This window comes from Mirounga leonina, unplaced genomic scaffold (genome assembly GCF_011800145.1).
Source record: "Mirounga leonina isolate KUSES-001 unplaced genomic scaffold, KU_Mleo_1.0 Mir_125, whole genome shotgun sequence".
NCBI classification, from domain to species: domain Eukaryota; kingdom Metazoa; phylum Chordata; class Mammalia; order Carnivora; family Phocidae; genus Mirounga; species Mirounga leonina.
In genome coordinates, this window is record NW_023270305.1 from 68,837,278 (window position 1) to 68,854,036 (window position 16,759).

The following is a 16,759-nucleotide window of genomic DNA, read 5'->3' on the forward strand; positions in this document are numbered from 1 at the left end:
CCCACACACTGACGTCAGGGGAAGGGGCGGGGGTTAGGACAGGGCTTGGTCATTCTTCCAGAGTTCAGCATTTATTAGGGCCAGGGAATGGGGGAGGCTGTGTGTGCACATCTGGGCACCTGCTGGGCCCGTGTCCGTACAGGAGGGCTGTTCTGGTCGGCTCCAGCCTGTGAGCAGGCACAGGGGCCGGAAGCACGAGTGGCAATGTGTTCAGACTTCCCCAAGGGTGGGGGCAGGCACAGAACTGTGACTCTGCTGAAGAGGAATGGGCTTTCAGACAGTTCGGTGCTGCCAGAGGCGGAGTGTGGAAAACGTGAGCTGGGGAGGGAAGCGTGTCTGTGACAAGTGGAGAGGGCCAACAGCCTCCCTGTTGTGAGCATCTCCCTGCGCCGCCTCTCCTTGGGAAGAGCGGGCAGTATGGTGGCATCCTCTATCCCCTGCCTTTCCGAGGCTCTGAGGAACCACTTGACCGGACCGTCGGCCTCTGTGACTGCTATTCTGGGATGTGGCATCCACTGACGCCCAGGCCTCCATCTCCATGCTCCAAGCAGGAGGCCACGGAACACAGGCATCCACAGCCCAGCAACCCCGCTCCCCTCCTGGACTCAGCAGGTTAAGAGCGAGGTGACGGTCCCACCACTGGACTCCATGAACAAAGCGCTTCATCTGTCCACCCCCTGCCCCTCAGCCCTGACCCCCAGCTGGCTGGGTTAGGGCTCAGCCTGTGGCCAGCACCCAGGAGCTGGAGTTGGGTTACAACGACACTGTTCTATACTTACAAGTAATCTTTTTTTTTTTTTTTAGATTATTTATTTATTTATTTATTTGACAGAGAGAGACACAGTAAGAGAGGGAACACAAGCAGGGGGAGTGGGAGAGGGAGAAGCAGGCTTCCCGCAGAGCAGGGAGCCCGATGCGGGACTCAATCCCAGGACCCCGGGATCATGACCTGAGCCGAAGGCAGACGCTTAACGACTGAGCCACCCAGGCGCCCTACTTACATCTTTTTTTTTTTAAGTGTTTTATTTATTTATTCAAGAGAGTCAGAGAGAGAGAGGCAGAGGCAGAGGGAGAAGCAGGCTCCCCACCTAGCAGGGAGCCTGATGCGGGCTCGATCCAGGACCCTGGGATCATGACCTGAGCCGAAGGCAGACGCTTAACCATCTGAGCCACCCAGGCGCCCCTCTTTCAAGTAATCTTAAGAGGGGCATGTCACTGACCCCTATCCCAGTTTCTAGATTTGTTTTCCCCAAGAGTTGAAAATAATACTAAAGTTACTGTCTGTACAGTGCGCAGACATTCTCAGCAGGAGGACGGTCAGAGAGGCGTATGAGCACGGCACCTCCACAACTGTGGGCCATCCTCAAGGCTCCCAGGGGTCGGGGCCCCACCATGCAGGCTACGAGGGGGGTGCTCTCCCCTAGGTTTGTACTGCTAAACCAGACGGGACCTGTTCAGGCTCTACGAGCCAAGGTCAATGAAGTAAAGGGAAACTGATGCAGAGCTGATGGGAAGGGAGAGAGAAGTACATTTTACCTGGGTCGGATTACATTGTCCTGAGATGGCCAGTGACCAGCCTCCCCTACACTGGACAGGATACCCTTTCAATGGATTAACTGTCATTTAGTTGCCCCTTTGGCCTCTGCACCAGGCTGCCCTTTCAGAGAACCAAGGGCATGAAGGTTTCTGGCACTAGGCTACGGCAGTTTGGCTGCCAGTCCTGTCTGTCTGACTGGGACTTTCCACTGGGCTTTGTAACCTGGGAGCAGCCTTGGAAGACCTGCCGTTGGGGGCCAAGGACCTGCCCTGCCTTGGCAGGTGAGACTGGGGCCCGTGATGGAGAGTTCTGCATAGCCGTGTGGTACAAGCCCCCTCAAGCTCTCGCTTCTGCTTCCTGGTCAGTGTTCACGCTCTGGTCCCTCTTCTGCCCTTTTGCTCCCACACATCCTCCCAATTCCTCTGTCCCAGCCTCGTCAATGGGCAGAGGGCTACTGTGTTTGCCACAAGGTGGACATGGCATAGTCCAGCGGCAGAAGGGCTACGTCTTTCTGAAAGGAGATCTTGAAGCATTCGATGAGATGGTGATGGGTTTCAACAAAATCTGAGATTAAGAACAAAACGGTGAGGGCGCCTGGGTGGCTCAGATGGTTAAGCATCTGCCTTCGGCTCAGGTCATGATCCCAGGGTCCTGGGATCGAGTCCCGCATCGGGCTCCCTGCTCCTTGGAAGTCTGTTTCTCCCTCTGCTTCTCTCTCTCTCTCTCTGTCTCTCATGAATAAATAAATAAAATCTTAAAAAAAAAAAAAAAAAAAGAACAAAACGGTGAAAGAAAGACCAGTCTTTCTCATAGACACTAAAAAGATAGTCCAGTTGTGGGGCCATGTGCAGAGACATCTCAACCCCTCATTTTCAACCTTGGCCAATATGAGGGCTCTGTGGGTGCCCTGGAGGAGCCCCAGAGCATCTGTTCTGTCGAGGAGCCCTAGATCAGACATCCCTGGAAGTCAACAGAGCAGTGGGTGACATGGAGCCAATTGGCATGGGATGAACTTGAGCTAGGTCAGGAACAGGACAAGGAAGACAGTGGGGAGAAGGCAGCCTGCCCCGATGTTCCTCTTGTGGTCCATGTGTCTATGAAGGATGCCATACCCCCAGTGGAGGAGATGCCAGAACCTTCACAGTGCTTCCTGAATAGTCTAGAAGAGCTCTCTTCCAACCCTATGACTCCCAGAGCCTCCCCAACTGCAGCAGCCAGCCAGCAACCCAGGTAACCCACCCAAACATCTCTGCTACCCCACAACTTGGGGAGGCCACTGGAGGAGTCTCCAGGTTGTGTTTGTTTTTCCAAAAAGAGGCTGTGTTCAGGCAGAAAAACCTCTGCAGGCTAAGTGGCTGGGCAGGTGGCCCCAGACTGTCCTTAGAGGGCCACAATAAGAAAATCAGCCCTGAAGCCATCGGCCAGCTCCTCTGGGCCAGGTCTGAGTCCTCCGTGGGGAAACGGTGCCAGCAGCATGAGGCCCAAGGGAAGAAGCAGGGTGTCCAAGCAGCACGTCTGGTGGTGTGACTACGCAGCTCTGACAACACTCTGCGACCACGTGGATTGGCCTTCCTCTTACACAGGACGACCTGCCCGGTCAGGCTGGAAGTCTGCAAGTCTGCATGCTGGGCTTGGTGTTCCCAAGTAGTCGAGGTGGCAGACTTACGCAGCCATGGTTCTAATGCCCACCTGCCCCCCTCCCCCTCGTGCCTCCAGAGAGGATGGATTTGTCCTGACGCACAAGGAGCAGGAAGCCATCAAATCTTGGGGGAAGGGAGAAGGGCGGGGGAGAAAAGTGGCGCGTTGCAGAGCACGGAATAAATGAGGTGGTTATACGCCTCTCCCTGCGGTGGTACCTCTCACTTTCCAGGTGGACACCCAGTGCTCATCGGAACAGCTAGAAATAGCTCCTCTGACCCCATAGGCCCCCCAGCCCCCCCTCCCACCTGCATTTGTTTTTCTAAGTGTAATTCTTCCCCCAACTCATTCTAGAAGGTGGTGTGATTGAAGCTCTGTGTTGGGGACGAGGCAAGTGGCTTACGACACCAGATGTGGAGTTCCGCGGGAAGGGAGAGGGGCAGGAGCGAGGCAGGCTGGCACATGCGTAGGGTATTTATAGCAGAGTGAGTGTGGTTTGGTCTGGTTTGGTTTGGCAGACAATTACTAAACACAGTCGTGGAACAGGTTCTTAAGAAAGCTTTGGCCTTCCCTGTGTAGGAACACCCGCCTGCCTACCACAGCAAGGGAAAGGGTCCCTGCACCTCCTGGAGCCAAAAGATTGTTACCGATGCAGGGGGTGGGGGAGGGGGGAGTCAGGCTCCCACATAACGGCCTGTCCAGGGCTCTAAACACTCTGTTACATCTTCTCAAAGAATTGTCAAGAAAGAGTTTGAATGTAATATAATTTGCAGAACAAGTTTATAATATGTAACACTTTTACAACCCAGACCTAATCACTGTCCACCCAACAACAGTCATTTATGTATTGTATGGCTCTGTTCCTACAGGGCAGGGACAATGGCTACGCAAATTAGTACCCCCCCACACAACCCAGCCCAGTGCACAAAGGGGACACCCACAAAACAAAACTGGCCACTGTGCAAATTACATGCAAAATTGTGCCTTGCTGGCCATGAGTTGATATTAGGAAATGGGCCAAAACTGAGGCTTGGAGGTAGACCAGAGAGATTGGGACATGTCCTGGAAGAGGAGGAGCAGTGAGGGCTCTGAGTCACCGAAGGGCAGGAACAGATGTCAGCCAAAGCAGCCAGACTCACCCGTGCCTGGTTCTTCCGTCCCCCTGAAGCTGGGAGCACGGTCATTTACCAGAACATTTGCCTTCGTGGTGTGATGCCCATAATCCATGGGTACTTGTGTGTGGTTGTTCTAGAATCCCTCAGACACTGCTTCCCCATGGGGGCTAGAGGCCGAGTTTGGGAAATCCACCCCCCCCCCCCGCCAAATGCACATAATTCCATATAATAATCAGAGAAAATCTTTCCTTTTTCTAACTTACAAATGCTTATGGAGCTGAGGATGTGGACCACAAACAATAATGGATAGTTTTGTACAATAAATGGCCCGTCACGTTGTATTACCTTTACAGAATAGGAGATACTTGATTTTTTTCTTCCCTTCCATTCCCCCTAAAATAGGAAACACTTTAATACTTTTTTTTTTTTTTAAGATTTTATTTATTTATTTGACAGAGAGAGACACGAGAGAGGGAACACAAGCAGGGGGAGTGGCAGGCAGAGGGAGAAGCAGGCCTCCTGCGGAGCAGGGAGCCCAACACGGGACTCGATCCCAGGACCCTGGGATCATGACCTGAGCCGAAGGCAGACGCTCAACGACCGAGCCACCCAGCTTTAATATTTCTTAGCATGAATATACGTTGAGAAGAATACATCTCTCTTTTTCAGGTAATATTTTGTCTTTTTAAAAATATTTTGACGGAGGTATAACCGATATGGAAAAACCCGCGCATACCTAAATGTATACAAGTTGACGGGCTTGAGGTGAGATCCACAGTGTTGAATGAATGAGAGAGGACAATGAGGAAGGGGAAGGACTCACCTCTCACTGGGCTGACAGGGCCCCTCTGGGCCCAGAGCAGGGCTGCAGGCTCCCAGGCTGTGAAATGTTTCCATGACCTCTTGCAGCGAGGGGCACCACCAACGCTTGTCTCCATCTGTCAAGCCAAGGGAGGGCAGAGTGTCAGTGAGGGCAGAGGGGGACAGGTGCACTACTCTCATGGGAGGGCTGGGCGTGACAGCCCCTGGCCCAAGGGGACCCGTTTCTGCCTTCTCTAGCGCCGCAGGTGTTTTCTGGAGGAATCGAGCAACCAGTGGTTTTGAGACATCTGCTGGAGCTTTGGGAACCTGGTCCTTCATTCTCTTGTCTTCAAGCTCTGGCCACCTTGAAGTGTGAGGGCCCAGGGGTGATGGCACCTTGACTGGCTCCAGCAGGCAGCCGTCGGGGTGCTGAGCTGCCCAGAGCCGAGCCAGATGAAGAGACTTAAACCAGAGGCCTCAGAACTGCAAGACGTGGAAGACATGAGTCTCAGCAACCCCGGGCCCTTGCTGAGGGCAGCCCTGAGCCTCCTGCTGACTCGGCGCTGCCCTTGCAGCAACAGCTGGGCGGTCCCAGGTCCACCATATCCCAGCCCAGGGCACTCCCTGCAGCCTGGGACACGTCTCCACAGCCACCTTGAGCTCAAAGTACCATTGTCTCTTGACTAGTTTGAAAAACCATGAACAGTAATCTGACCTCACCAACGATGATGGAAAACCTTATGTACTCGGGGCTTTTCCTAAGGACATTTTTCAGAACCAGGAAACTAGAAAAACAAAAACCAATGTGCAGGATCCTATTTCCCAGAGATGGCTGCAATCCAGTCAGCCTCCCACACGCTCTTTGCATTGTGACCTCTCCACACCCCACCAAGAGGTGGAGTCCATGTCTCAACGCGGTCCTTCCTCTACAGCATCTTATTGATTGATTTACTGGCTTCTTGTCTCGGTCTCCCCATTAGAATGTAAATTCCATGAGGGCAGGGCCCACTCTGCACACCCAGGGCCTGGAGGAATGGCTGGTGTGGGGGTGGGGGAAGCTGAATAAATGAATGAATGACTGGAGAGAATCCTAACAAACCTGACTGAGTAGTACTGGAACAAGAGGGAAACTGCAGACCAGCCATAAGATAAGCTGGTAATATCAGGAATGTGGACAGACGTTGACTTTGACAGATGCGTCAGAATCATGAACTCGAAACAGGGCTAGAAGCACATTAGCAGCACGTGCTTGACCCTTTGCCGTTCTGTGGGTCAGAGTTCCCTCCGAAAGGCCCACCTCAGTGGATCCCCCCATGTGCTGGAACCATGCCAGGTGTCCAAGATAAAAAGGTGGCTGGGGGTGGGGGGGACCTTGACCTCAGGGAGCTCACAGTCTAGGAGGGAGGGGAGCCAGGCAGATAAATACAGGAGAGTGTATTCAAAAAGCAAAGCAGGTGAGGGCGCCTGGGTGGCTCAGTTGGTTAAGCGACTGCCTTCGGCTCAGGTCATGATCCTGGAGTCCCGGGATCGAGTCCCGCATCGGCTCCCTGCTCAGCGGGGAGTCTACTTCTCCCTCTGACCCTCCTCCCTCTCATGCTCTCTGTCTCTCATTCTCTCTCTCTCAAATAAATAAATACTTAAAAAAAAAAAAAAAAGCAAAGCAGGTGAAAGGTGCAGAGCCTGCTCAGAGGAGGGGAAGTTCACTGGGGCGGGGTGGGGGTGGGGGCACGGCACAGGTAACGGGAAAGGTAGCACGCACCCAGCAAAGGGACAGAAATGACCGAGGCAGAGAAGCATGAAAGAGCACGGAATGCCCAGCGACTCAAGGCAAGAAACACAGCATCCTCAACTCTTTGAGAAGTTTCGGCTACAGTCTGGTATGGCTGCAGAGCCAGCCACCGATGGAATGGCCCGCAGAGGGTCTCTGAATCCCGTCCAAGGACATCTCTTCTGCTGGCATCGGGTGTCTCTCTCTTTAGAAATGTATACGGGTCGGGGCTCACCCAACAAGTAATTAGACTCTTGGAGGAGGAAAAACTTTGTTTTTTTCCCTCTCGGGCAACTTAACAAGTAAGAGTAATGATACCCCTTGCCTGCTTCACAAACGAGCGGAGAAGAATGAAGTATGCAAAACACGAGATTCCACTACAGAGAGCGAGCTGTTTACCGGGGCCCTTGGGGGACTGCGCACGTACTCACACGCATGTGTGGGCGGGCCGACGAACTTTCCAGGGAGGGAGGATGCGTGTGCAGAGAGAATCGGCCTAGGGTGAGGCCCTGGAGGCCCAGCTTGGGTGGGGGCGGGGGGGGGGGGCAGACAGCCTGCCTGCAGTGTAGGACCCCAAAGGGTGCTGTGCACATCCACCCTCACACCCCCTCCTCAGTCCATGCAGGTGCATCAGTTGCTTTAAAACCCCTTGGGAACAGCAGCTGCAGGTGCCGCCAGCTTCCAAACCTGGAGCCCAGCATTGTCCCTCTTCGCCAACCCGCCCCGTAATGACTCCGCACCACAGCTTGACCCAGGCTGATGGGTCAGGAGAGGTTCCAGAGCAAGGGGCCTGGGCTGCCTCAGGATAAATCGGGCCCAATCAACAGCGCAGCAAATTGGTTAAGTGACGACAGGCGCCCGAAAGCCCGTAATTAACACTGCCTAGAACTAGGCCACGCACTCAGCTTTTCCTGAGCACTGTGTCCCGAGTGGGGGTTTTCCGGAGCGCTGACACAGAACCAACCTCCGATGCGAGGCTGCCAGGTCCAACACCCTCGCTCCGTTTCTCCACAGCCACACGGCAGTCGTTGGAGGCGATGCCCCCGGGCGCATCGGGGCCCGTGCCCTTCTAAACGCCAGTGCTAACAGCCCTGAGCTCCTGGGCTCTGTTTAGAGGCTAAAGTCTAGAAGCGTCCCTCTGGGTGGTTCTCCTGGGATGGAACTGATGCTTTGGGGGAAGGCAGGGGAGGAAAAGCACTGGGCCTAAAATAAAAGTGACTTTTCCATCTGTGCCTCAGAAGCAGCGTTACTTCACGTACCACCACCGCCTCCACGCTCCTGGCACCACCGTCAGGGAATGGGAAAACCACACACTTCCCCAAACCTCCTCGGCTCGACGTGCCAGTCCCAGCAGCTCCCCTCCGCAGGCCTGTGTCATCCCTTCCCACCCACCAGGTCCCATCTGGGGCCTTAGCAGTTAGATGACAGGGCACAGGGTCCACAGGACTCTAGTCTCTTTCTCCCCCTCCCCGACCCCCAAATCGAATTGCTAAAGAGTACTCTGGGGTGGCTGCCTTGGGAGGGCCAAACATCTGCCTGGGTCCTGATTCTTGACGCCATCTTAGAGACCCCACAATTCTCCAGGAGGGGGTTCCCAATCATCCTTAATGGGGGGGGGTGCTTGGTTCCTAAAGAAAAGTTAAGCAACCACTCCATCAGACTGAGCCCAGATCCCACTTGGGAGCGTGGGACTCAAGACATTTAGGGGAGGCTTACAATCTGTTGAACACAATCTAACCGAGTAAATACAAGGATCTAATTAGCTCTATTAAGCAATTCACCCATCAGACAGCACCTCACCTAGCAAGCAGAGGGGAGTTCCAAGGAGTTGGACAAAATGGAAGGTTTTTATAGGAAGGAGGGTGGGGCAAGAAAGTTATTATGGAAAGAAGAGAAAGGACTGTTCCATGCAAGGTCACCTTCCCTTAGGGGGAAGGGCAGGGGGTCTTATTATACACATAGATTACCTCATTGATGCCTATCAGAAAATTCCTGACAGACTTAACACTCCTGGAGGGAGGTTGAAACTGCAGTTAAGTATTAAGCCCTGGTTTAGTGACCTGGCCTAAGTGATGCCATTTTGGGCCTGTGGTTTTCTTTTCAACAAATCTTACATTTTTATTTTATTTATTTTTATTCTTTAATTTTTTTTAAAGATTGTGTTTATTTGACAGAGAGAGAGACAACGAGAGAGGGAACACAAGCAGGGAGAGAGGGAGAAGCAGGCTTCCTGCGGAGCAGGGAGCCTGATGCGGGGCTCTGTCCCAGGACCCTGGGATCATGACCTGAGCTGAAGGCAGACGCCTAACGACAGCCATCCAGGTGCCCTAAATCTTACATTTTTAAAAAAAGATTTATTGATTTATTTGAGAGAGAGAACAAGAGTGAGTGTACATGCTTGGGGGGAGGGAAGGGCAGGGAGAGACTATCCAAGCAGACTCCCCCCTGAGCGTGGAGCCAGATGGGGCTCCATCCCATAAGCTGTGAGATCAGGACCTGAGCCGAAAAAAGAGTCAGACGCTTAACCGACTGAGCCCCCCAGGCGCCCCGCTTACCATTTCTTATCCTCCCAATTGTGATTACTCAACTTCCCTCAGCACTTCTGTATTTAAATTTACTTGTCTCAATATCACTGGCTTTAGTCAACAGCTTTAGCCTGTCATTTAAACTTTTCATTCGCTCAATAAACAGTAACTGAACACCAGACATTGTTCTAAACACTGGGGGCCCAGCATTGAACAAAAGAGACAAAATCCTGGTCTCATGGAGCTGATGGTTTAGCAGGGAAACTGACAGAACACATGAAAAATAAACAGTTTACACCGAATGAAGCCAGGTGGTATAAATGGCCCGGAAGAAAGGTGGTTGGTCGGGGTGCTGTGGGGGGGCAGTTAGACACAGAAGGAGGAGCCCTGGGTGCACCCTGAGCCCAGGCTGCCATTCCTTGTCTTTTAGGCCCAGCCAGGAGCCAGGGTGCTAAAGGGGTGTGAGGCCCAGGGGTGAGAATATAGGACAGAAAGAGGGAGGGGAACCCACCTGAGACAGGGAAACTGAAGGGACCCCATGGGAAACTGCTTTTGCTCCTCTCCCTGCTTCTGTTCTTGCTGGGACGTGCAGCCCCACCTTGCACACACCTTAGAGTACAAATAACGTATGTCCTAACTGTAAAGGTCAAGGAGTGCATGATTTCTTTGGAGTTTTCCGGCACAGTTGGTAACATCCAAGGAGGGACTGGGTGGGGTCCTCGGGTACGTATTCCAGACCCCTGACCTTAGACATCTTGACCCCAAGACCCCCTGGCTCCTGGGCATAAGTGACTTGTGGAGGATACCTGGACCCTTGTCCTTGTTCTGACCAGTTAGGACATGTGCACCATCCTCAACGAAAAGCCCAGACCCCAAGCAAAGGAGACACTCACTCTCCTCTCCTTTCTGAGTACCCCCACACACCCTGTCTGCTACACTCTATCACTGATGCTCTTCGATAAACTCTGCTTTCACTTCCTCCTGGCTCACTTTGATTTCTATCCTGTGTGAAACCAACAACCCTCTTGGCTGGTCCTGTGGGGACCCCCTCTGGGTCCTCGGGCCTCGCCTGCCCACACCACACAGACCCTGCAGCCTGGGGCAAGGAAGCAACTGGTCTCAGGAGGATGGAGTGATGTGATCAAAGGGATCCATGTATGTGGTAAAAACACAAAATTACATCAAGTGCGTATTTTAAAAACATGTACATCTCATTGCCCCAACTATAGTGTGAGCATGGGAAGGAGTCTGGAATTCTCCTGAGCCTGATGCTGCCTCTCACCATGGACAACTACATGCCCGGGACCTGGATAAGCTCTGACCCACACGCTCTTCTTGCCTCTCATCCCCATGGGTTTCTTCTCCAGACCGCTCTACCCACATTTTTTTTTTTTTTTTAAAGATTTTATTTATTTTTTTGACAGAGAGAGACACAGTGAGAGAGGGAACACAAGCAGGGGGAGTGGGAGAGGGAGAAGCAGGCTTCCCGCGGAGCAAGGAGCCCGATGCGGGACTCGATCCCAGGACCCCAGGATCATGACCTGAGCCGAAGGCAGACGCTTAACCGACTGAGCCACTCAGGCGCCCTCTACCCACATTTTTTCCAGGCTTCCTTTTGTTCCTTCTCTGCCATGCAACCCATCCCACTGACCCTTCATTTTCCCTTTCCTACCTGCTCACCCTGAGCTAAGGCCCTCCCTCTGGCACCTCCACAGCCTCCTGCCTGCCTTGCTGTAATCCAGCCTATACCCCCCCACACCCTCACACACACATATGCACCCCCATACCCACCCACCACACACACATACACAGCTATACATGCACACCATATACTATAAACACACACTTCTGCACCAACACCACACCCACACTACGCACATACCACCCATCTGTACACACACTGCAGACGCAGAACCCACTCGTCCAACACAAACACACCCACGCACCACACACCTACACACTGCACATACCATGACACACACAACACTCATCCACACACACTCACATATCACACACACGCATCCCACCCATACTTACCACACACAGCACCCATCCGCACCACCCCCCCGCATAGCCCCCCCACCCCTGACACAGAGTCCTTGTCAGCCCCTGATCCTTTTATTCATGGGAGTGAGGGTGTGTATAGGCTAGGTGATGCAGTCCCCAGGCCACCTCTCCTCTCTCCTGCCCTCTGTAACTGACACCACTGCCTGGTGTCACCTAATACCATTGAGCATTCCTGGTCCCCAGTGTGTAGGACAGACTTGCCTTGTGCCAAACCATTGAACCACCATAGCTCCTAGAACTAGGTTTTGCTGCAAATAACAAAAAGACCAAAAACAAAACAAAAAAACCTACCTGGGCTTAGATAAGCTAGAATTTTATTTCTCTCTGATGAAAAAGTCTGGAAGCAGGTGGGCCACACTGGTGCAGGGACCTGATTTGTAGGATCTTGGGTGCCCGTCTTCTGCTCTGCCCTTCTCGGCATGTGCCTCTCCTTCTCAAGATCACCTCACAGTTCAGGATGGCTGCCAGAGGCCCAGCTGTCATGTCTCGACTCCAGGCAACCACTTCCTCACTTTCCTATCTCAGGATGCACACTATTGGATTATTTTTAATAATGCAAGGCCCCCTCAGTATGACTCAGGAAGGTAGGAGCAAACCGCCCTCTCACATTTAAAAAGCAAGAATCTGAGACTGATTTAGACTCAACCAAGAGTTTCCCAGTAACGTCCCTGAATACAAGGCCCACCAGGATTTCTCTCACTTTGGATTTCTGAACCTGAGATTTCTGGAATATTCCTGATCTCTACCTAAAATGAAACAAAAGATACCAAATGCTGACAAGGATGTGGAGCAACAGGAACTCTCATTCATCGCTGGTGGGAACGCGAAAGAGCCCTTTCGGAAGACTGTGGTGGTTTGTTACAAAACTAAACATACTCTTACCACACAATCCAGCAATTGTGTTCCTTGGTATTTACCCAAATGAACTGAAAATGTATGCCCACACAAAAAGCCACACATGAATGTTTACGGCAGCTTTACTTGTGATTGTCAAAAACTGGAAGCTACAGGGGCGCCTGGGTGGCTCAGCCGTTTAGCGTCTGCCTTCGGCTCAGGTCATGATCCCAGGGTCCTGGGATTGAGCCCCGCATCGGGCTCCTTGCTCAGCAGGGAAGCCTGCTTCTCCCTCTCCCTCTCCCACTCCCCCTGCTTGTGTTCCCTCTCTCGCTGTCTCTGTCAAAAAATAAATAAAAATTAAAAAAAAAAACCCAAAAAACTGGAAGCTACAAAATGACCTTCAGGAGGTGAATGGCTAAACAAACTGTGGTACATCTAGGCAATGGATTACTACGGAGTGGCAAAAAGAAAGAAGCTATGAAGCCATGAAAAGGCATAGAGAAACCTCCAATACCTATTGCTAAGTGAAAGGAGCTAGCCTGAAAAGGCTACATACTGTATGATTCCAGCTAGATGACATTCTGGAAAAGGCAAACTCTAAAGACCATAAAGAGATCAGGGGTTACCAGGGGTTTGGACGGAGACGGGGAAGAATGAACAAGGGGAGCAGAGAGGATGTTCAGGGCAGCGAGACTATTCTGTATGATACAGCAATGATGGACACACGTCATACATTTACCAAAACAGAATGTACAACACAAAGAGGGAACACTACTGGGGCTGCCTTCCATGGGTTCCTCCCCACACCCATCCCACCCCAATCATGCATCCCTGTGTGCTGTTCTTGGAGCGAGGGCCGTGGCTTTCATTAGCTCGGTGGTTTCCCAATGTGGCTGCATCTTAGAATCACTTGGGATTTCTTTTTAATTCTAGAGCCCAAGCCAGGCTAATTAAACCATAGTAGTGGGGGGATGGGGGGACAGGTGACAGTAAAGCTGCTCCCTAAGAGATTCCAGAATCTCTTGTTTTAGATTTATTTACTTATTTGAGAGAGAGAGAGCATGGGGAGGGGCAGAGGGACAAGCAGGCTCTCCGCTGAGCAGAGCCCAAAGTGCCTAGGGCTTGATCTGAGGACCCTGAGATCATGACCTAAGACGAAATGGAGAGTTAGACACTTAACCAACTGAGCCACCCAGGTACTCCAGAGTGAACCCTAATTTACACAATAGCTTTTAGTTAATGATAATGTATCAGTAGTGCTTCATCAATCCTAACAAATACACTATACAAATGCAAGATGTCAGTAGAAGAAACTAGTGTGTGTTGCAGTGGGGAGAGGGGGGGTGGCAGGCCGGGGGAGTAACAGGGGAACTGCTTTCTTTTTTTTAAAGATTTTATTTATTTATTTGAGAGAGAGAATGAGATAGAGAGAGAGCATGAGAGGGGGAGGGTCAGAGGGAGAAGCAGGCTCCCCGCCGAGCAGGGAGCCCGATGCGGGACTTGATCCCGGGACTCCAGGATCATGACCTGAGCCGAAGGCAGTGGCTTAACCAACTGAGCCACCCAGGCGCCCCCAGGGGAACTGCTTTCTGATCAAATATTCTGTAAGCCTAAAACTGTTCTAAAACAACAACAACTGGGGCACCTGGGTGGTGCAGTAGGTTGAGCATCTGACTCATGGTTTCAGCTCAGGTCTGATCTCTGGGCTGTGGGATCGAACCCCGTGTTGGGCTCTGTGTTCGGCACGGAGTCTACTTGGGATTCTCCCTCTCCCTCTACTCCTCCCGCTCGTGCTCTCTCTCTTTCTCTTAAATAAATCTTTAAACAACAACAAAAAAACAAAGAACTCTGAAGAAAAGGAAACAGAGGAAAAGGTCTCCCTCCCCACACAGCAGCATGGGCAGCACATCCCAGCAGTCTAAGGGATTTGGTGTTTGCTGCATTCTGCATCAAGGACCCAGCTGAGAACCAAATGCGGTGGTTCTCAGACCTGTCTGCACATTCTGGAATCTCTTAGGGAGCAGCTTCACAAGTTACTGTCATCCTCCCATCCCCACACTACTATGGTTTAATTAGCCTGGCTTGGGCTCTAGAATTAAAAAGAAATCCCAAGTGATTCTAAGATGCAGCCACATTGGGAAACCACCGAGCTAATGAAAGCCACGGCCCTCGCTCCAAGAACAGCACACAGGGACGCATGATTGGGGTGAGATGGGCGTGGGGAGGAACCCATGGAAGGCAGCCCCAGCTCCCCACGCACCCAACAGCTCTCAGCCTTGCTCCCGAGGTGCAGGAGCCCAGAGGCCCTCAGCCCCACTGTTTACTGGAATCATCTGGGGAGGTTTTTAAAATGCCCCTGTCGGGGCTGTACTCCAGGCCAGTCTCTGGAGTCCTCAGTCCTGTTTAAAGCTCAGACACAACTGAAAACTGGTGGCTAGAGGCTGAGCTCTAGGGGAGCCACGGAGATTTCTGATCAGGGTCTGAAAGACAAACATGAAGAAGTGCTCGCCCTATGACTGCGTGAGGTTTACGCACTTGGCCAAAGCAGCAGCCACGGAGCAGCGCCACACGACCCGGCCGGGACACGAGGGGGATGCCCGCTGGGCTGGGGTATCACACACACGCCTGTCCCCCCAGGGCCAGCGGATCCCACCTTCTGACCTCGGACGGCCGCACAGCACGTCTGGAGTCTGGCCCACGCACGCAGCTCCCCAGTCGACACACTGCACAGGATCAGAGGGGCTGGTGAGAAAAGATGCTGATGTCTTGTTGCAGGCAAAGCACACATTCCCCGACACTCAGCGGCACACTGAACAAATACCGCCTGAGTCCTACTGTGTACCGGCTCCTGTAGCCGCCAGGAACTCAAGAGGGAGGTAAAACGAAGACCAGTGAAGCCACAGTCCCTGCGCTCTGGAGCACAGAGAGCGAGACAGAGAAGAAAATAAAGTGAGCTGGAACCGGGGGTCCAGCCCCCCACCTCGGAGACTGTGGGTCATACAAATCGTGTGAAGCTTGGGCTTTCCAGCCCCCTGATTATCTGCGGAAAGGGAAAATCACAGTATCTACTTGGAGGATTTTGTTGTGGTGATTAAATGAGATAGGCCTGGCCCTGTGCTCAGGGCCTGGCACCAGCTCTCTAGAAATGTGAGCTATTATTTTCAAGGAAACGACTTTTATTATCACAACAGACAATAATATGCTTTTAAAATGAGAATCAGGGCGCCTGGGTGGCTCAGTTGGTTAAGCGACTGCCTTCGGCTCAGGTCATGATCCCGGGGTCCCGGGATCGAGTCCCGCATCGGGCTCCCTGCTCGGCGGGGAGTCTGCTTCTCCCTCTGACCCTCTTCCCTCTCATGCTCTCTGTCTCTCATTCTCTCTCAAATAAATAAATAAAATCTTTAAAAAAAAAATTTAAAAAAAAATGAGAATCAATTCTGAAGTTGAATTACTGTTATTGTCGTGTTCCAACTGGAGACTTTGAAGGGGCCGGGCCTAGCAAATGACAGCTCTGAGGCGGCCAGGGGGGCTGGGCTCTCCAGGGTGGTCCTCACGGGGTTTGCCTGCTCCTTTGGGTCTGCACCGTGTTCTCACAGTACCAGTGTGAGGATTAAGAGTGCAGCTGGATGGGGCACCTGGGTGGCTCAGTTGGTTGAGCGACTGCCTTCAGCTCAGGTCATGATCCTGGAGTCCCGGGATCGAGTCCCACATCGGGCTCCCTGCTCAGCAGGGAGTCTGCTTCTCCCTCTGACCCTCCCCGCTCTCATGTGCTCTCTCTCATTCTCTCTCTCAAATAAATAAATAAAATCTTAAAAATAAAAAAAAAATTTAAAAAAAATTAAAAAAAAAAAAAAAAGAGTGCAGCTGGATCCCAGCTTGCCTCCTTGGCCCGGGCAGAGAGGCACCTGCCCTGTGAAGTTGGGAGTGAAGGTCACCCCCACGTGAACAGAGGGCTGGGCTCTGGGCCCCGCACAGAAGTGCTCCTTGTATGTGGATGGCCGCCACTACCATGGGACATGGGATCCCAGGCTGTGTGGAGCCCCCAGGGGCAGCTGTTCTCAGGCAGGGCCTCTACCCCGGGAGGCTGCAGGAGGCTCTGGACGGGTTGCTCTGACCACCCCCGCGGGAGACTCTCCCGAGCACCATGAAAGGCAGGTCAGGGGAAGTGAGGACAACTCCTAATAAGACAGTGAAGGGCAGAAAGTGTCAACTGAACAGACAGACTAAGGGATTTTTGACTGCTTAAAAGCCATCTGAGAAAAGAAAAAGAAAACCAAAAACCAATCATCTGGGTGCCTGGGTGGCTCAGTTGGTTGAGTGACTGCCTTCGGCTCAGGTCATGATCCTGGAGTCCCTGGATCGAGTCCCGCATCGGGCTCCCTGCTCGGCAGGGAGTCTGCTTCTCCCTCTGACCCTCCCCCCTCTCATGTGCGTGCTCTCTCTCTCTCATTCTGTCTGTCTCAAATAAATA

At 52.4% G+C, this 16,759-nt stretch overlaps 1 protein-coding gene across 1 annotated transcript in view; it reads right to left on the reverse strand.

Moving 5' to 3' along the window:
- The window catches only part of FAM178B (family with sequence similarity 178 member B), an 89,297-nt gene that overhangs the window by 40,229 nt on the left and 32,309 nt on the right, over positions 1-16,759 (reverse strand). Inside the window, exon 8 of the mRNA XM_035001715.1 lies at positions 5,114-5,228. Coding sequence (XP_034857606.1) covers positions 5,114-5,228 — 115 coding nt within the window. The remainder of the gene's footprint in view (positions 1-5,113; positions 5,229-16,759) is intronic.